The sequence below is a fragment of the Oncorhynchus clarkii genome, chromosome 9 (assembly GCF_045791955.1).
Source record: "Oncorhynchus clarkii lewisi isolate Uvic-CL-2024 chromosome 9, UVic_Ocla_1.0, whole genome shotgun sequence".
Classification (NCBI taxonomy): domain Eukaryota; kingdom Metazoa; phylum Chordata; class Actinopteri; order Salmoniformes; family Salmonidae; genus Oncorhynchus; species Oncorhynchus clarkii.
In genome coordinates, this window is record NC_092155.1 from 4,771,825 (window position 1) to 4,785,604 (window position 13,780).

General features: G+C 45.1%; 2 protein-coding genes across 3 annotated transcripts in view; one reads left to right on the forward strand and one right to left on the reverse strand.

Moving 5' to 3' along the window:
• The window catches only part of LOC139415792 (galactose-specific lectin nattectin-like), a 1,187,935-nt gene that overhangs the window by 468,961 nt on the left and 705,194 nt on the right, over positions 1-13,780 (reverse strand). The window lies entirely within an intron of this gene.
• LOC139415780 (OTU deubiquitinase 4) overlaps positions 1-13,780 on the forward strand; it is a 44,163-nt gene that overhangs the window by 1,335 nt on the left and 29,048 nt on the right. Inside the window, exons 3-8 of the mRNA XM_071163868.1 lie at positions 592-642; positions 744-790; positions 986-1,058; positions 1,159-1,240; positions 3,969-4,143; positions 11,815-11,863. Of these exons, the coding sequence (XP_071019969.1) occupies positions 592-642; positions 744-790; positions 986-1,058; positions 1,159-1,240; positions 3,969-4,143; positions 11,815-11,863 (477 nt within the window). The remainder of the gene's footprint in view (positions 1-591; positions 643-743; positions 791-985; positions 1,059-1,158; positions 1,241-3,968; positions 4,144-11,814; positions 11,864-13,780) is intronic.

A 13,780-nucleotide genomic window follows, 5' to 3' on the forward strand; every position in this document is an offset into this window, starting at 1 on the left:
CTCATCTGTCTCTCTCTCTCATCTGTCTCTCTCTCTCATCTGTCTCTCTCTCTCATCTGTCTCTCTCTCTCTCATCTGTCTCTCTCTCTCTCATCTGTCTCTCTCTCTGTCTCTATCTCTCTGTCTCTATCTCTCTGTGTCTCTATCTCTCTCATCCCTCTCTCTCTCTGTCTCTCTCTCCTCCCTCTCTCTCTGTCTATCTCTCTGTCTCTCTGTGTCTCTGTCTCTTTCTCATCCGTCTCTATCTCGCTCTCATCCCTCTGTCTCTGTGTCTCTATCTCTCTCGGTCTCTCTCTCATCCCTCTCTCTCTGTCTCTCATCCCTCTCTCTCTCTGTCTCTCATCTCATCTATCTCTCTGTCTCTCTGTGTCTCTGTCTCTTTCTCATCCGTCTCTATCTCGCTCTCATCCCTCTGTCTCTGTGTCTCTATCTCTCTCGGTCTCTCTCTCATCCCTCTCTCTCTGTCTCTCATCCCTCTCTCTCTCTGTCTCTCATCCCTCTCTCTCTGTCTCTCTCATCCCTCTCTCTCTGTCTCTCTCATCCCTCTCTCTCTGTCTCTCTCATCCCTGTCTCTTTATTGCTCTCCTCCAGTTCATAGAAGGAGACTTCGAGGAGTACATAATGAAACTAGAGGACCCTCAGGTAAAGTGTCCAACACACATCACTGTAACTCCAAACTAATATGAATTCCTGTACTTTAGGCAGTTCTTAGCTGATTCATATAAAACATTGTTTTTTTTCAGCACTGGGTGGGAGAGGTGGAGATATGTGCACTGGCTCTGATGTACAAGTAAGAATTTTCATCACGTTCATCATCTTGACCTTGTCGTCTGTCTCTCTCTCTTGTAAATTATATCTTGTTCTCAACTAGCTTACCTGGTTAAATAAAGGTGAAATAAAAACGTGTGTGTTTGTTTACATGTTAGTAGTTATTTACTGAGACTAAAGCTTGGTCTATGTTCTCTAAATGCATTTGTTGATCCAGGAGTGATTTCATCATCTTCCAGACCCCTGGTAAACCTCCTGTTCAAATCACTGACAACGGCTTTAATGACAAGGTAAAAAAAACAAACGCACCGTGTTTAAACAACACTGCATCCTGATTTCTATTCACTACTTTTGACCCGAGGCAAACGTTTGTTGCTTTGTGTCCGTTAGGTGCGTCTGTGCTTCCTGAACGGGAACCATTACGACAGTGTCTACCCCATAGCTCATGTGAAGAATGCTGCCCTGTGCCAGTGTGAGTTAAGAACACACACACACACACAGTCAGGGGGTTAGATTAATCTGGCCTGGGGTATGGCCCGACACGTCATCGGGGCGGAAGTGGTAAGGGAGCAGCGCCCTTCTCCAATAGAACAGGAATCTCTGCTGCTCGGTCATGTTGTCAATCCAGGGAGCAGTGAATCGTCCAGATGTGTTTTTCAAACTCGTTTTCATGAGGAAGGCAGATAGAGTTGTTGTTGTTTTTTTTAAATCAAAAAGCCTATTCACTTTTTGCAAAACGCCCGTATATACAGAACGGGGCACCTGGGTCACGCCTGGGAGGGTAGCCTGATTCCAAATCTAATGTATTTATATAGCCCTTCGTACATCAGCTGATATCTCAAAGTGCTGTACAGAAACCCAGCCTAAAACCCCAAACAGCAAGCAATGCAGGTGTAGAAGCACGGTGGCTAGGAAAAACTCCCTAGAAAGGCCAAAACCTAGGAAGAAACCTAGAGAGGAACCAGTCTATGAGGGGTGGCCAGTCCTCTTCTGGCTGTGCCGGGTGGAGATTATAACAGAACATGGCCAAGATGTTCAAATGTTCATAAATGACCAGCATGGTTCAATAATAATGAGTCAGAACAGTTGAAACTGGAGCAGCAGCACGGCCAGGTGGACTGGGGACAGCAAGGAGTCATCATGTCAGGTAGTCCTGAGGCATGGTCCTAGGGCTCAGGTCCTCCGAGAGAGAGAAAGAAAGAGAGAATTAGAGAGAGCACACTTAAATTCACACAGGACACCGGATAAGACAGGAGAAGTACTCCAGATATAACAAACTGACCCTAGCCCCCCCGACACACAAACTACTGCAGCATAAATCAAATCAAATGCGATTTTAAATTTACAGCCTGGAAACAAAACATGCCTGGACGAGGTTAATGGAACCCCCCCCCCTCTGTTTGGGACGAGGTTAATGGAACCCCCCCTCTCTCAGTTTGGGACAAGGTTAATGGAACCCCCCCTCTCTCAGTTTGGGACGAGGTTAATGGAACCCCCCCTCTCTCTGTTTGGGACCAGGTTAATGGAACCCCCCCTCTCTCAGTTTGGGACGAGGTTAATGGAACCCCCCCCCTCTCTCAGTTTGGGACGAGGTTAATGGAACCCCCCCTCTCTCTGTTTGGGACCAGGTTAATGGAACCCCCCCTCTCTCAGTTTGGGACGAGGTTAATGGAACCCCCCCCCCCCCCCCTCTCTCAGTTTGGGACGAGGTTAATGGAACCCCCCCTCTCTCTGTTTGGGACGAGGTTAATGGAACCCCCCCTCTCTCAGTTTGGGACGAGGTTAATGGAACCCCCCCCTCTCTCAGTTTGGGACGAGGTTAATGGAACCCCCCCTCTCTCAGTCTGGGACGAGGTTAATGGAACCCCCCCTCTCTCAGTTTGGGACGAGGTTAATGGAACCCACCCTCTCTGTTTGGGACGAGGTTAATGGAACCCCCCCCCCCCCTCTCTCTGTTTGGGACGAGGTTAATGGAACCCCCCCCTCTCTCAGTTTGGGACGAGGTTAACGGAACCCCCCCCTCTCTCAGTTTGGGACGAGGTTAATGGAACCCCCCCTCTCTCAGTTTGGGACGAGGTTAATGGAACCCCCCCCCCCTCTCTCAGTTTGGGACAAGGTTAATGGAACCCCCCCTCTCTCAGTTTGGGACGAGGTTATTGGAACCCCCCCTCTCTCAGTTTGGGATGAGGTTAATGGAACCCCCCCCTCTCTCAGTTTGGGACGAGGTTAATGGAACCCCCCCCCTCTCTCAGTTTGGGATGAGGTTAATGGAACCCCCCCTCTCTCAGTTTGGGACGAGGTTAATGGAACCCCCCCCCCTCAGTTTGGGACGAGGTTAATGGAACCCCCCCTCTCTCAGTCTGGGACGAGGTTAATGGAACCCCCCCCCCCTCTCTCTGTTTGGGACGAGGTTAATGGAACCCCCCCCTCTCTCTGTTTGGGACGAGGTTAATGGAACCCCCCCCAGTTCTGTTTGGGACCAGGTTAATGGAACCCCCCCTCTCTCAGTTTGGGACCAGGTTAATGGAACCCCCCCCCCTCTCAGTTTGGGACCAGGTTAATGGAACCCCCCCCCCCCCCTCTCTCTCTGTTTGGGACGAGGTTAATGGAACCCCCCCCCCCCCCCCTCTCTCTGTTTGGGACCACGTTAATGGAACCCCCCCTCTCTCAGTTTGGGACGAGGTTAATGGAACCCCCCCCCCCCCCCCCCCCCCCCTCTCTCTGTTTGGGACCAGGTTAATGGAACCCCCCCCTCTCTCAGTTTGGGACGAGGTTAATGGAACCCCCCCCCCCCCCCCTCTCTCTGTTTGGGACCAGGTTAATGGAACCCCCCCCTCTCTCAGTTTGGGATGAGGTTAATGGAACCTCTTGTGAAGAACACTGCCCTCTGTCTGCCACTGTGAATTGCGATGAGTCATTTCACCATTTTAGGTTTGTGCTATTAGCTGGCTGTACTGTTTTGCCTCCTCCTATGGTCAATGACCACAGATCTGCAACCTTCCTATCAACCTTCCTGGAGTACTTGCCTTTGAAATATATGTTGGGGCGAAGGTTTATCTATCAACAGAATAACAAGGCAATCAACAGGTTGTTTTTACTGATGTTGTCTCTGTGTGTGTGTCTGTGTGTCTCTGTGTGTCTGTGTGTCTCTGTGTGTGCGTGTGTCTCTGTGTGTGTCTGTGTCCTCTCTCTCTCTGCAGCCGTCCTGTACGAGCTCCTCTATGAGCGCGTGTGTGGCACGGACCATTCCGTGGTGGCTCCTTGTCTGAAGGGCGGTACCGGTAACCGTGGTAACGACCTTCTCGAAGACGACCCGGACAACGAGCAGTGTCGTAGCAGCGACGAGTCGGACCTGGAGGGAGAGGACGCTCTCTGGTAGGGACAGCTCTAGGAACTGTTCTAGAGACAGCTCTAGGAACTGTTCTAGGGACAGCTCTAGGAACTGTTCTATGAACTGTTCTAGGGACTGTTCTAGGGACGGCTCTAGGAACTGTTCTAGGGACGGCTCTAGGAACTGTTCTAGGGACGGCTCTAGGAACTGTTCTAGGGACGGCTCTAGGAACTGTTCTAGGGACGGCTCTAGGAACTGTTCTAGGGACGGCTCTAGGAACTGTTCTAGGGACGGCTCTAGGAACTGTTCTAGGGACGGCTCTAGGAACGGCTCTAGGGACGGCTCTAGGGACGGCTCTAGAGACGGCTCTTTTACAGAACCAAACCCAATGCAAGTCAATAGTAGCTAGCTATATGCCCAATTCCATGTTTCATGTCCAAACGATTTAGATTTAAACTTAATTGACACAATCTATTTTTAGATGGGGATGATTTGGACACGAAACATGAAAATGCTAATATGGTTACCATTGACTTGCATTGAATTTGAGCCACAGATGCTATAATGTTAGCATTGGAAACGGTGTCCAGGTTAACCAAAACCAAAGCATAGGTTGCTGTCGTATCGTGTCCATATTCAGCTCACCGGGTGAGGAAACCAATATGTCATTTAGGAATGTGGATGAACCATCTCTTTTTTATCCATTAGATGGGAATCCCAGTTTCCGACAGCCAGTAATAGCTGACTTTTGACAACAAAACAAAAAAATATTTTTGTAAATAATAATAAAATAGATAAATAAAAGTGTGTGTGTGTATATATATATATATATATATATAGAATAAACAATACAATAATAATGACATTAGGCTTTATAGCCTCTACATTGATGGACATTGGGCTTTATAACCTCTACATTGATGGACATTAGGCTTTATAGCCTCTACATTGATGGACATTGGGCTTTATAACCTCTACATTGATGGACATTAGGCTTTATAGCCTCTACATTGATGGACATTAGGCTTTATAGCCTCTACATTGATGGACATTAGGCTTTATAACCTCTACACTGATGGACATACCAGTGGAGTGAAATGCATTTGACTGGTCACGCTTATTGGTCTAAATGTTTAATTTGCATAATTTATTCGAAATTAAATTTGCAGGTTTTTTTTACAGTATATTTTATGTATCTTATCATAGGCGTGCAGCATACAGAGATATTTTCCTCTCTAAGGCTCTGTCGGGGGGAGTGAGAGTTGCTGCTTCAGCATATCAAACAAGCAAGTGTCAACGGAAGGCCTCCTCTTCCTCGGCGCCTCACGCACCCCTCTGCAATGAGCTGGAGGCAGTATGCAGCTTTTTTGAAAACCATTTACTTAATTGTTTGAAACCTGGAACATTTTTACTACATATTATATAAGGCATGTCTTTACCTTGCATTTCAAAGTAGCCTAGTGGAGGGGGGGGGGGACAAAACATGTCTGTGGAGGCAATTATATCAACTTTCTTTCGTTGTCCATGTGCCGTTTGCTAAATTTCATTGAGGTAAAACAAAAAAAAATGTAGGGAACAGTGTTTGAGACAAATATCAGATATACTGCAACAACTTAAAAAGACATTACACGTAATTCTAGCCCCACACACACACACACACACACTGACTGATTATCTCTCTCAGATTCCAACTGCCGATTCCATGTCTGGGCGTGTAAATATTGAAAATGTACCAGAGAAAGGTCTGTTAATTGCTCACTAGAATATATGCGGTTTAAAGGAATAAAAATTCATGAAATATGCTGTCTAGGTGCAGTCAGACAATATTCATGTCTTGGCGGCTATCAGAGACTCACTTGGACTCTTCCTTTGAGGAAGCTGAGATCTCTATACATGGATACAATATGTTCAGGAGGGACATAAATAGATCTAAGGGGTTGCAGTTTACATCCAGGATCATATTCCAGCTAAACAACATAAGGACTTAATGTTGACTGGATTAGAGATACTGTGGGTACAGCTGCTATAGGCTCTATGGGTACAGCTGCTATAGTCTCTATGGGTACAGCTGCTATAGTCTCTATGGGTACAGCTGATATAGTCTCTATGGGTACAGCTGCTATAGTCTCTATGGGTACAGCTGATATAGTCTCTATGGGTACAGCTGCTATAGTCTCTATGGGTACAGCTGCTATAGTCTCTATGGGTACAGCTGCTATAGGCTCTATGGGTACAGCTGCTATAGGCTCTATGGGTACAGCTGCTATAGGCTCTATGGGTACAGCTGCTATAGGCTCTATGGGTACAGCTGCTATAGTCTCTATGGCTACAGCTGCTATAGGCTCTATGGGTACAGCTGCTATAGTCTCTATGGGTACAGCTGCTATAGTCTCTGTGGGTACAGCTGCTATAGGCTCTATGGGTACAGCTGCTATAGGCTCTATGGGTACAGCTATAGGCTCTATGGGTACAGCTGCTATAGGCTCTATGTGTACAGCTGCTATAGTCTTAATGGGTACAGCTGCTATAGGCTCTATGGGTACAGCTGCTATAGGCTCTATGGGTACAGCTGCTATAGGCTCTATGGGTACAGCTGCTATAGGCTCTATGGGTACAGCTGCTATAGGCTCTATGGGTACAGCTATAGGCTCTGTGGGTACAGCTATAGTCTCTATGGGTACAGCTGTACCACGTAGGAAACCTATACTAGTTGGTTGCTGCTATAGTCTCTATGGGTACAGCTGCTATAGTCTCTATGGGTACAGCTGCTATAGGCTCTATGGGTACAGCTGCTATAGTCTCTATGGGTACAGCTATAGGCTCTATGGGTACAGCTTTAGGCTCTGTGGGTACAGCTGCTATAGGCTCTATGGGTACAGCTATAGGCTCTATGGGTACAGCTTTAGGCTCTGTGGGTACAGCTGCTATAGGCTCTATGGGTACAGCTATAGGCTCTATGGGTACAGCTTTAGGCTCTGTGGGTACAGCTATAGTCTCTATGGGTACAGCTGTACCACATAGGAAACCTATACTAGTTGGTTGCTGCTATAGTCTCTATGGGTACAGCTATAGTCTCTATGGGTACAGCTATAGTCTCTATGGGTACAGCTGTACCACATAGGAAACCTATACTAGTTGGTTGCTGCTATAGTCTCTATGGGTACAGCTGTACCACGTAGGAAACCTATACTAGTTGGTTGCTGCTATAGTCTCTATGGGTACAGCTGTACCACGTAGGAAACCTATACTAGTTGGTTGCTGCTATAGTCTCTATGGGTACAGCTGTACCACATAGGAAACCTATACTAGTTGGTTGCTGCTATAGGCTCTATGGGTACAGCTATAGGCTCTATGGGTACAGCTATAGGCTCTGTGGGTACAGCTATAGTCTCTATGGGTACAGCTGTACCACGTAGGAAACCTATACTAGTTGGTTGCTGCTATAGGCTCTATGGGTACAGCTATAGGCTCTATGGGTACAGCTGTACCACGTAGGAAACCTATACTAGTTGGTTGCTGCTATAGTCTCTATGGGTACAGCTGTACCACGTAGGAAACCTATACTAGTTGGTTGCTGCTATAGGCTCTATGGGTACAGCTATAGGCTCTATGGGTACAGCTGCTATAGTCTCTATGGGTACAGCTGCTATAGGCTCTATGGGTACAGCTGCTATAGTCTCTATGGGTACAGCTGTACCACGTAGGAAACCTATACTAGTTGGTTGCTGCTATAGTCTCTATGGGTACAGCTGTACCACGTAGGAAACCTATACTAGTTGGTTGCTGCTATAGTCTCTATGGGTACAGCTGTACCACGTAGGAAACCTATACTAGTTGGTTGCTGCTATAGTCTCTATGGGTACAGCTGTACCACGTAGGAAACCTATACTAGTTGGTTGCTGCTATAAGCCACCTGGTGCGGATGTCAAAATATCACGAGGACATAAAAAAACAAGATGTTTTGACTTGGACACATGGATTTCAATTACACAAACATCCACGCGATTTAATAAAAATCTATCGCGTGTAGCGTCGCACCCAGTGGTAATGTGAAAATAAGAACTTGTTCTTAAACTGACTTGCCTAGTCAAATTTGTAAAAAAAATGTAACAATCCTATTCCTCAGTAAAAATGTGAGTCAACCCAACTTCATATTAACAACCCACCGCTAGTTGTTGCATGTTAGAGCTCCCATATACTCTAACCGGGGTATCTGTCACATGAAGACGTTCGCATGATATGCCCTTTCCACAATGGTGTTTTACTGCTAATTGCATTATGGGAAAGAACATTTGCGCGTAGCCTTAATAAACTATTACTTCTTCACATTATGAAACTTATTAAAAATATATGAATCTAAATGTTCTGATCTCTTGCATCAGACTTTTAAAAATAAAAATAAAGAATCATGTAGCTTAGGCCTGCTGATTGTATGAATTTGGGAATCTATCGTCTCACAACTGTCCCAGAGTCTGTTTGGACAGGCAGATCAACTTTCTTACTAGGGTTTGACAGTAGATTGACATGTTGGCTAGTGATTCTGCTGTTCCTTACTATAGTAGATTGACACGTTGGCTAGCGATTCTGCTGTTCCTTACTATAGTAGATTGACATGTTGGCTAGTGATTCTGCTGTTCCTTACTATAGTAGATTGACATGTAGGCTGGTGATTCTGCTGTTCCTTACTATAGTAGATTGACATGTTGGCTAGTGATTCTGCTGTTCCTTACTATAGTAGATTGACATGTTGGCTAGTGATTCTGATGTTCCTTACTATAGTAGATTGACATGTTACTCGTCTTGTTGGCTAGTGATTTCGTGGTTCGTTACTCGTCTTGTTGGCTAGTGATTTCGCAGTTCGTTACTCGTCTTGTTGGCTAGTGATTTCGCGGTTCGTTACTCGTCTTGTTGGCTAGTGATTTCGCAGTTCGTTACTCGTCTTGTTGGCTAGTGATTTCGTGGTTCGTTACTCGTCTTGTTGGCTAGTGATTTCGCAGTTCGTTACTCGTCTTGTTGGCTAGTGATTTCGCGGTTCGTTACTCGTCTTGTTGGCTAGTGATTTCGCGGTTCGTTACTCGTCTTGTTGGCTAGTGATTTCGCAGTTCGTTACTCGTCTTGTTGGCTAGTGATTTCGCGGTTCGTTACTCGTCTTGTTGGCTAGTGATTTCGCAGTTGGTTACTCGTCTTGTTGGCTAGTGATTTCGCGGTTCGTTACTCGTCTTGTTGGCTAGTGATTTCGCGGTTCGTTACTCGTCTTGTTGGCTAGTGATTCTGCTGTTCCTTACTATAGTAGATTGACATGTTGGCTAGTGATTCTGATGTTCCTTACTATAGTAGATTGATATGTTGGCTAGTGATTTCGCGGTTCGTTACTCGTCTTGTTGGCTAGTGATTTCGCGGTTCGTTACTCGTCTTGTTGGCTAGTGATTTCGCGGTTCGTTACTCGTCTTGTTGGCTAGTGATTTCGCGGTTCGTTACTCGTCTTGTTGGCTAGTGATTTCGCGGTTCGTTACTCGTCTTGTTGGCTAGTGATTTCGCGGTTCGTTACTCGTCTTGTTGGCTAGTGATTTCGCGGTTCGTTACTCGTCTTGTTGGCTAGTGATTTCGCGGTTCGTTACTCATCTTGTTGGCTAGTGATTTCGCGGTTCGTTACTCGTCTTGTTCGCTAGTGATTTCGCGGTTCGTTACTCGTCTTGTTGGCTAGTGATTTTGCGGTTCGTTACTCGTCTTGTTGGCTAGTGATTTCGCGGTTCGTTACTCGTCTTGTTGGCTAGTGATTTCGCGGTTCGTTACTCGTCTTGTTGGCTAGTGATTTCGCGGTTCGTTACTCGTCTTGTTGGCTAGTGATTTCGCGGTTCGTTACTCGTCTTGTTGGCTAGTGATTTCGCGGTTCGTTACTCGTCTTGTTGGCTAGTGATTTCGCGGTTCGTTACTCGTCTTGTTGGCTAGTGATTTCGCGTTTCGTTACTCGTCTTGTTGGCTAGTGATTTCGCGGTTCGTTACTCGTCTTGTTGGCTAGTGATTTCGCGGTTCGTTACTCGTCTTGTTGGCTAGTGATTTCGCGGTTCGTTACTCGTCTTGTTGGCTAGTGATTTCGCGTTTCGTTACTCGTCTTGTTGGCTTAGGGAAACTACACTGAACAATAATATAAACTCAACATGCAACAATTAAAAAATATTTTACTGAGTTACAGTTCATTTTAGGAAATCAGTCAATTTAAATAGAATTAATTAGGTCCTAATCTATGGATTTCACATGACTCGGAATACAGATGTGAATATGTTGGTCACAGACACCTTAAAAATAAAGGTAGGGGTGTGGATCAGAAAACCAGTCAGTATCTGGTGTGGATCAGAAAACCAGTCAGTATCTGGTGTGGATCAGAAAACCAGTCAGTATCTGGTGTGGATCAGAAACACAGTCAGTATCTGGTGTGGATCAGAAAACCAGTCAGTATCTGGTGTGGATCAGAACACCAGTCAGTATCTGGTGTGGATCAGAAAACCAGTCAGTATCTGGTGTGGATCAGAAAACCAGTCAGTATCTGGTGTGGATCAGAAAACCAGTCAGTATCTGGTGTGGATCAGAAACCCAGTCAGTATCTGGTGTGGATCACCATTTGCCTCATGCAGCGTGACACATCTCCTTCACATAGAGTTGATCAGGCTGTTGATTGTGGCCCGTCTTCCTGGTACAGTTGAAATCAGGTTTCATCTGTGAAGAGCTACTCCAGCGTCCCAGTGATCATCGAAGGTGAACATTTTCCCGACTACAGTCGGTTACGACGCCAAACTGCAGTCAGGTCAAGACCCTGGTGAGGACGACCAGCTTTCCTGAGACGGTTTCTGACAGTTTGTGAAGAACTTCTTTGGTTTTGCAAGCCCACAGTTTCATCGGCTGTCTGGGTGGCTGGTCTCAGAAGATCCCACAGGTGAAGAAGCTGAATGTGGAGGTCCTGGGCTGGCGTAGTTACATGTGGTCTGCAATTGTGAGGCCGGTTGGACGTACTGCCAAATTCTCTAAAACAACGTTGGTGGCGGCTCATGGTAGAGAAATGAACATCTGGCAACCGCTCTGCTGGACATTCCTGCAGTCAGCATTCCAACTGCACGCTCCCTCAACTTGAGACATCTGTGACATTCTGTGACAGAACTTCACATTTTAGAGTGGCCTTTTATTGTCCCAAGCCCAAGGTGCACCTGTGTAATCATCATGTTGTTTAATCAGCTTCTTGATATAACACACCTGTCAGGTGTGATGGATTCTCTTGGCAAAAAAACCAACAGGGGTGTAAACAAATTTGTGACATGAAATTTGAGAAGAAAAATAAGCTTTTTTTTTGTTCATATGGAACATTTCTGAGATCTGATATTTCAGCTCATGAAACGTTGTACCAACACTTTACGTTCATATGCGTTCATATTTTTTGTTCAGTATAGATGTGGACAGTTATTTTTATCAGAATTTTCTAAGGATTGCACATCGTTGCATCCTCGATTTTTGCATATTCTGTTCATGTGACTTACCATATTCTAAATCTTAATGATTTACTATATTATCTAATCAGCTTTAAGCACTAAATTAATTTGGGTCTGGTAAATTTCTCAAATGTTCAGTAAATTAAAAAAACGCGTCCGGTTAAATGTCCGTCGCCACGGAAACCCGGGTCTGAATATATATAATATATATAATATTTATGTCGTTATGATCCACAGGAGCCAGGATGGACCAGCTGGACCTGCAGCCCGGGGACTCACCGCTAAGGTAACTATAGGGCGCACACACACACACACACACAGTAGAGTAGGCTTCTTTCTCTGTTCTCTCTGTTATTGATCTCTCTCTGTTTATTGGTTATTGATTTGTAATGAACCGTTATGTTAAATTGGTATCCTAAAGGTTTCAAAATCCCGAACGGGAAAAATTCAAATCAACAATTTAGCTGGCTACTCTCTTTTCGCTGATGATGCCAGTGTGTGTTCAGTACTACATCGCGTTGAGGTGTCACTACAGCTCCGCGTTTGATCCCAGGCTGATCCCAGGCTGTGTCACAGCTGGCCCCATGAGGCGGCGCACAGTTGGCCCAGCGTCGTCCGGGTCAGGGGATGGTTTGGCCGGCCTGGGGTTTCCTTGTCCCATCGCACTCTTGCAACTCCTTATGGCGGGCCTGCAAGCTGATTTCGGTCGGCCAGTTGGACAGTGTTTCCCTCCGACACATTGGCTTCTGGGTTAAGCGAGAGGTGTGTCAAGAAGCAGTGTGAAGCTGTCATCAAGGCAAAGGGTGGCTTCTTTGAAGAATCTCATCAAATATATTTTGATTTATTTCAAAGTTTTTTTGGTTACTACATGATTCCATATGTGTTATTTCATAGTTTTGATGTCTTCACTATTATTCTACAATGTAAAAAATAGTAAAAAAAAATACAGAAAAACCCTTGAATAAGTAGAGTGTCCAAACCTTTTGGTTGGTACTGTATATCTATATAAATAAATAAAAACATATATTATATATTTTTTTTATTTATTTATATCCTATAAATAGCCTATCCTAGGAGTGGATTCAAAAAATGAGTTTTCTATTAAATATATTTGGCGATTAACTAACTTCTAAAAAGTATTATTTGTTTTTGTTGCCAGGCAGAAGGCAGGCAGCTCTATTATTTGATTGACAGTTCTGGTTGCCTAGTGATGGAAGTTAGTCCCGCTTCAGAAGCGGTACTCCTTTACAGACGAGTTAAATGGTGCATCGACCATTAACCAGGGAAGTTATTACAAATATATATATATTTTTTTTTTTGTCTGAATCTAAAAAGCCGCAGTAAACCCTTCCAGACAAACAAGGCGTAGCCGACGCGCTTTCAAAGGTATATGACTGCAGTTCTGGAGGCGAAGGGGGGTACGACCCAGTACTAATAACGGGCCTAATTGGACCAGTACTAGATGGGTGTATCTAATAAACTGTGGTCTACGGGCTAATTGGACCAGTACTAGATTGGACCAGTACTAGATGGGTGTATCTAATAAACTGTGGTCTACGGCCTAATTGGACCAGTACTAGATGGGTGTATCTAATAAACTGTGGTCTGCGGCCTAATTGGACCAGTACTAGATGGGTGTATCTAATAAACTGGTCTACGGCCTAATTGGACCAGTACTAGATGGGTGTATCTAATGAACTGTGGTCTACGGCCTAATTGGACCAGTACTAGATTGGACCAGTACTAGATGGGTGTATCTAATAAACTGTGGTCTACGGCCTAATTGGACCAGTACTAGATGGGTGTATCTAATAAACTGTGGTCTACGGCCTAATTGGACCAGTACTAGATGGGTGTATCTAATAAACTGTGGTCTACGGCCTAATTGGACCAGTACTAGATGGGTGTATCTAATAAACTGTGGTCTACGGCCTAATTGGACCAGTACTAGATGGGTGTATCTAATAAACTGTGGTCTACGGCCTAATTGGACCAGTACTAGATGGGTGTATTTAATAAACTGTGGTCTACGGCCTAATTGGACCAGTACTAGATGGGTGTATTTAATAAACTGTGGTCTACGGCCTAATTGGACCAGTACTAGATGGGTGTATCTAATAAACTGTGGTCTGCGGCCTAATTGGACCAGTACTAGATGGGTGTATCTAATAAACTGTGGTCTACGGCCTAATTGGACCAGTAC